The 5000-nt window shown below is 52.7% G+C and overlaps 1 protein-coding gene across 3 annotated transcripts in view; it reads right to left on the reverse strand.

Annotated features, from left to right (window-relative positions):
• Positions 1-5000, reverse strand: part of LOC137602179 (atrial natriuretic peptide receptor 1-like) — a 37965-nt gene that overhangs the window by 12643 nt on the left and 20322 nt on the right. For all 3 annotated transcript variants that reach the window (XM_068324816.1, XM_068324815.1, XM_068324814.1), the window contains exons 5-8: positions 4331-4466; positions 747-838; positions 510-645; positions 343-427 (exon numbers count right to left, since the gene is read on the reverse strand). In XM_068324816.1, coding sequence (XP_068180917.1) covers positions 343-427; positions 510-645; positions 747-838; positions 4331-4466 — 449 coding nt within the window. The remainder of the gene's footprint in view (positions 1-342; positions 428-509; positions 646-746; positions 839-4330; positions 4467-5000) is intronic.

The following is a 5000-nucleotide window of genomic DNA, read 5'->3' on the forward strand; positions in this document are numbered from 1 at the left end:
ACGATGCACTGCAACGTGTGTCACGATGCACTGCAGCGTGTGTCACGATGCACTGCAACGTGTGTCACGATGCACTGCAGCGTGTGTCACGATGCACTGCAGCGTGTGTCACGATGCACTGCAGCGTGTGTCACGATGCACTGCAGCGTGTGTCACGATGCACTGCAGCGTGTGTCACGATGCACTGCAGCGTGTGTCACGATGCACTGCAGCGTGTGTCACGATGCACTGCATCGCGTCCCACGATGCACTGCAACAGGTGTCAATGCACTGCGTGTGTCTTTTCCCATAATGCACTGCGTGTGTCTCGTCCCCTGATGCCCGGCGTGTGCGGTGTTTCACCTGTAGATGAAGACCACGATGGTGAGGGTCATGGTGAGGATGAAGACGAGCACGATGGACACCATCTGGTGGACGGTGACGGTCTCTGCCAATGATAGCTCAGTGCTGAGTCAGCAGAAACAGTGGTGAACGACAGACATGGGGGGTTTAGTGGGGGGGGCACTGACTGGTGAGGCAGGCGGGGTTTTCGTTCTTGAAGCCACAGACGGGGACGTCAGGAGGACAGATTCCGCCCAGCCAGCGCAGCGACGCCCCTGGGATGGCGGTGAGCCACTCTTCAGAGCTGTTGTACACCAGAACCATCTGGAAGGAGACGGAACCTTCAGACAGACCCCCCCAAACCCTAACCTCCCCCCAAACCCTAACCCCCCCCATAACCTGGGACCCATCGCCTGCTGCCGGACCTGGAAGTTGCTGCTGTTCCCGTCCATGTCCCACAATGTAAAGTCCGTCTCTCTGTCGCCGTTCTCATCCAGCTGGACCAGCCCGGTGACACCTGAGGAGGACCAGGAGAACACGGGGTCAGAACCAGGAGAACACAGGTCAGAACCAGGAGAACATGGGTCAGAACCAGGAGAACACAGGTCAGAACCAGGAGAACACGGGTCAGAACCGATTCTTCACTGAGCCTTCATCAACACTTTGGTCGCTAGGGTTAGCTTTAGTCACTAATCCTAGCTTTAGCATTGTAGAAGAACCCGATGGAGGGCGGAGCCAGGAACAGGGGTGGAGTCAGAATAATGATCCAGGCTTAATTCAGGTTAATTGCAGGCATTACAATTATAATTATTATAACTATCAGCACGAGTCACAGCTCTGATTTGTAGATAGAATAAAATTAAAATAGCTGTCAGAGGTTACAGCCAATTAGCAGTAAGGTAGCTGTGTGTGTTTATGTGTGTGTGTGTGTGTGTGTGTGTGTGTGTGTGTGTGTGTGTGTGTGTGTGTGTGTGTGGATAATTAGGGGTCAAGGCGGGACCAGCAGTGATGAGAAAACTAATCTACAAACACAAGATGCCAACATCAGCAGCGTTTTTGTGGTTGTTGTTGTTTTTATTGTTGTTGTTGATGACATCACTGCTGGTCAATAAAGAAATAAAAGACTGGATCAGATGAAAGATGTTTTGATGGGATCTAAAAATGAAATGAGGGGGCGGGGTCAGGGTATGAGACAGCCAATGGCAGTCCTTAAAATTAAATGTCAGAGTTGAGTGATCATTAACCCCATCTCTCTGTCTCTCTCTCTCTCACACACACACACACACACACACACACACACACACACACACACACACACACACACACACACACACACACACACACACACACTTTCCATCATAACAGAGTAATTTAGAGAGACTGTTGAACAGAACCCTGACATAGATTAACATTGTCTGTCTGTCTATCTACCTGTCTGTCTATCTACCTGTCTGTCTATCTACCTGTCTGTCTATCTACCTGTCTATCTACCTGCCTGTCTATCTACCTGCCTGTCTATCTACCTGTCTGTCTATCTACCTGTCTGTCTATCTACCTGCCTGTCTATCTACCTGTCTGTCTATCTACCTGTCTGTCTATCTACCTGTCTATCTACCTGTCTGTCTATCTACCTGTCTGTCTATCTACCTGTCTGTCTATCTACCTGTCTGTCTATCTACCTGTCTATCTACCTGCCTGTCTATCTACCTGCCTGTCTATCTACCTGTCTGTCTATCTACCTGTCTGTCTATCTACCTGCCTGTCTATCTACCTGTCTGTCTATCTACCTGTCTGTCTATCTACCTGTCTGTCTATCTACCTGTCTGTCTATCTACCTGTCTGTCTATCTACCTGTCTGTCTATCTACCTGTCTGTCTATCTACCTGTCTGTCTATCTACCTGTCTGTCTGTCTACCTGTCTGTCTGTCTACCTGTCTGTCTGATGCGTGTCTCTCTTCAGTCAGGCAGCGGCAGCAGAAAGGCTGTAATCGGATCCGTGTTCTTCCTCCCTCGTCCCGTTTGTCACGGATATAACGTCTGATGAAATCTGACCCCGCCCCCCCATCACCCCTCTCCCTCTCTGATTGGATTATTCAGGGCTCCACATGGAGCATTAGTATGGATGAAGATTCGTTTCCGTTCCATCCCTGACATCTGACACCTTCATCCGCCAGAGCAGCCTCTAGTCCATGAACGGGAGTCACAGGCGGATCGTTACCCAACATCCTGGCCCTGCAGATCAGACTCCTGTAGGGTTCAAAGGTCAGCGTCACTGCTCTGTGATCCCTTATCAATCAAGTTTCAATCAAGTTTTATTTATATAGCGCTTAATCCTGGCAGCAGACATTTCAAAGGTCTTTAACAGAGAAACCCACTGAACCCTCCAGTGGAGGAAAAACTCCCTCATTGAGGAAGAACCTCCGGGCAGGACCCAGACTCTTTTGGGGGCCCTCCACCTCGACAGGTTGGGTGGAGAAGAAATAAAAGAAGGTAAGGACAGGGTCAGAGAGAGAGACCAGACAGACCAGATAGAGTCAGTGTCTCTATGGTGATGGTCAGACCACTGGGGTTGTCTTCATACGTGTCCCCCATCATGTGGTTGGTGACACAACTACAGCTGATTGGATGACTGTATGGTGGAAGGACGAAGAAAGGAAGCAGGACCCCAGACGATGGATAGATGGGTGGGGTAGGGGGGGCAGGTCCACAGAGGATGGGTGTCGCTGCTCTGTGACCTCTTGGTGTCGCCCCCTTTTGGGTGGTGTTTAGTAATTCAGGCTCTAGGGTCAGAGGTGATGGCGGAGGAGCTGAGCCGGACGTCATCATGGGTCTGCAGTGGATGTTCTGACCAAGTGAGCCGGTACTGGGGGTTCCTCCAGACGACCCCCCCTGGATGGGCGATCCATCTTGTTTAAACAGGTCCCCAGGAACCCAGGAGGAGCAGAAGACCTGCTGCAGGCCTACGCCTGTTGCAAAGCAACCAGGAGCACATGGTCCTAGATCTCATCAGAACGACGTGGACCCTCCTACAGACCCCAGAGACGTCTGATTGGCTGCCACACGTCGACCCCAGAGGCCTCTGATTGGCTGCCACACGTCGACCCCAGAGGCCTCTGATTGGCTGCCACACGTCGACCCCAGAGGCCTCTGATTGGCTGCCACACGTCGACGTTTGACAGCATTCAGGAACTGCAGGAAGTGGTGTTGAGTGTTGAGGAGCTGGGGTCAAAGGTCACAGCAAAGCTGGCAGAGGAGTGAAGGAAACATGTGGACTGATACGACCCCCTCACTGCCCCCCCAGCTCTGATTGTTGAGCTTAAAGAAAGAACCAGGGGGTTAGCATAGCGGTACCAGGAGGGACCCCCCCCACAGCTGCTATCATCTGGTTTGCTTCATCAGCCCATCGACGATGGATGAGGCCTTCAGCCTCTTTCTCCATGACATCACTCCCCGTGCGGCGGGGGCTGTCGGTGAGGACAAACAGATCAGGAAGGAGAACCACGTCTAACCAGCCACAGACCTGCAGGCTGGACCAATCAGAGCTGACAGACTGGAAACCCTCAAGAAGAACATTGAGGAGCCCCCCGGTCCCACCAGGAACCCGATCCACTGCGTAACCAGCTGACCAATCACACTCTACCGCCAGTATTCAGACCCCTCTGGAGCCGCTGGGACCCCAAACCGAGTAGACCTGTGATCACCTGTAGTGTTTGGGGATCAACTCAGTGAATTCACACACACACACACACACACACACACACACACACACACACACACACACACACACACACACACACACACACACAGCTACCTTACTGCTAATTGGCTGTAACCTCTGACAGTTATTTTACTTTTATTCCATCCACTACTCAGGGCTGTGACTCGTGTGGCGGAGGACTCTGCTCCAAACCGCCGTGGGGTTTTGCTAACTTCCTGTTTCTGCAGACCTGAGGTTGAGGACTTGCCCTAAACAACACGGATCACCCTGAAACGCTGGATTAGCACCAACCGTAAAAGGTGCGGTTCCACATCCGCCTGGTGACCACGCTGCCGGGGGGCCGCTCGCCGGACGGGGACAGGGTCTCGTTGAGGGCGTGAGCGTACAGCATCAAGCCGTCGTAAAATCCTCCGGCTATAATGTTCATCTGCAAGACAGGACAAGAGGCGAGTCGCTTCCTGACGGGTCACCGTGACAACAGCCCCAATGGTTGCTGTGGTTACGCACACCTGAAAAAACAGATCCCTGGTGGGGCCCACAAAAAAGGGGAATCTCAAACATGACAGAAAGACCTGTTGGACGGGACAACACCCCAGGATCCAACCACCGATGTTCAACGTTTAACGACCACTGAGGGGTGTTACCGCCAGCAGACCATGCCCTACTAAACTGTCACTGGTAACGCCCCTTAAATTACACCCGTCACGTTACAGGTATCGCCCGTCGCGTTACAGGTAACGCCCGTCGCGTTACAGGTAACGCCCGTCGCGTTACAGGTATCGCCCGTCGCGTTACAGGTATCGCCCGTCGCGTTACAGGTAACGCCCGTCGCGTTACAGGTATCGCCCGTCGCGTTACAGGTATCGCCCGTCGCGTTACAGGTATCGCCCGTCGCGTTACAGGTATCGCCCGTCGCGTTACAGGTAACGCCCGTCGCGTTACAGGTAACGCCCGTCGCGTT

Source organism: Antennarius striatus, chromosome 9 (assembly GCF_040054535.1).
Source record: "Antennarius striatus isolate MH-2024 chromosome 9, ASM4005453v1, whole genome shotgun sequence".
Lineage (NCBI taxonomy): Eukaryota > Metazoa > Chordata > Actinopteri > Lophiiformes > Antennariidae > Antennarius > Antennarius striatus.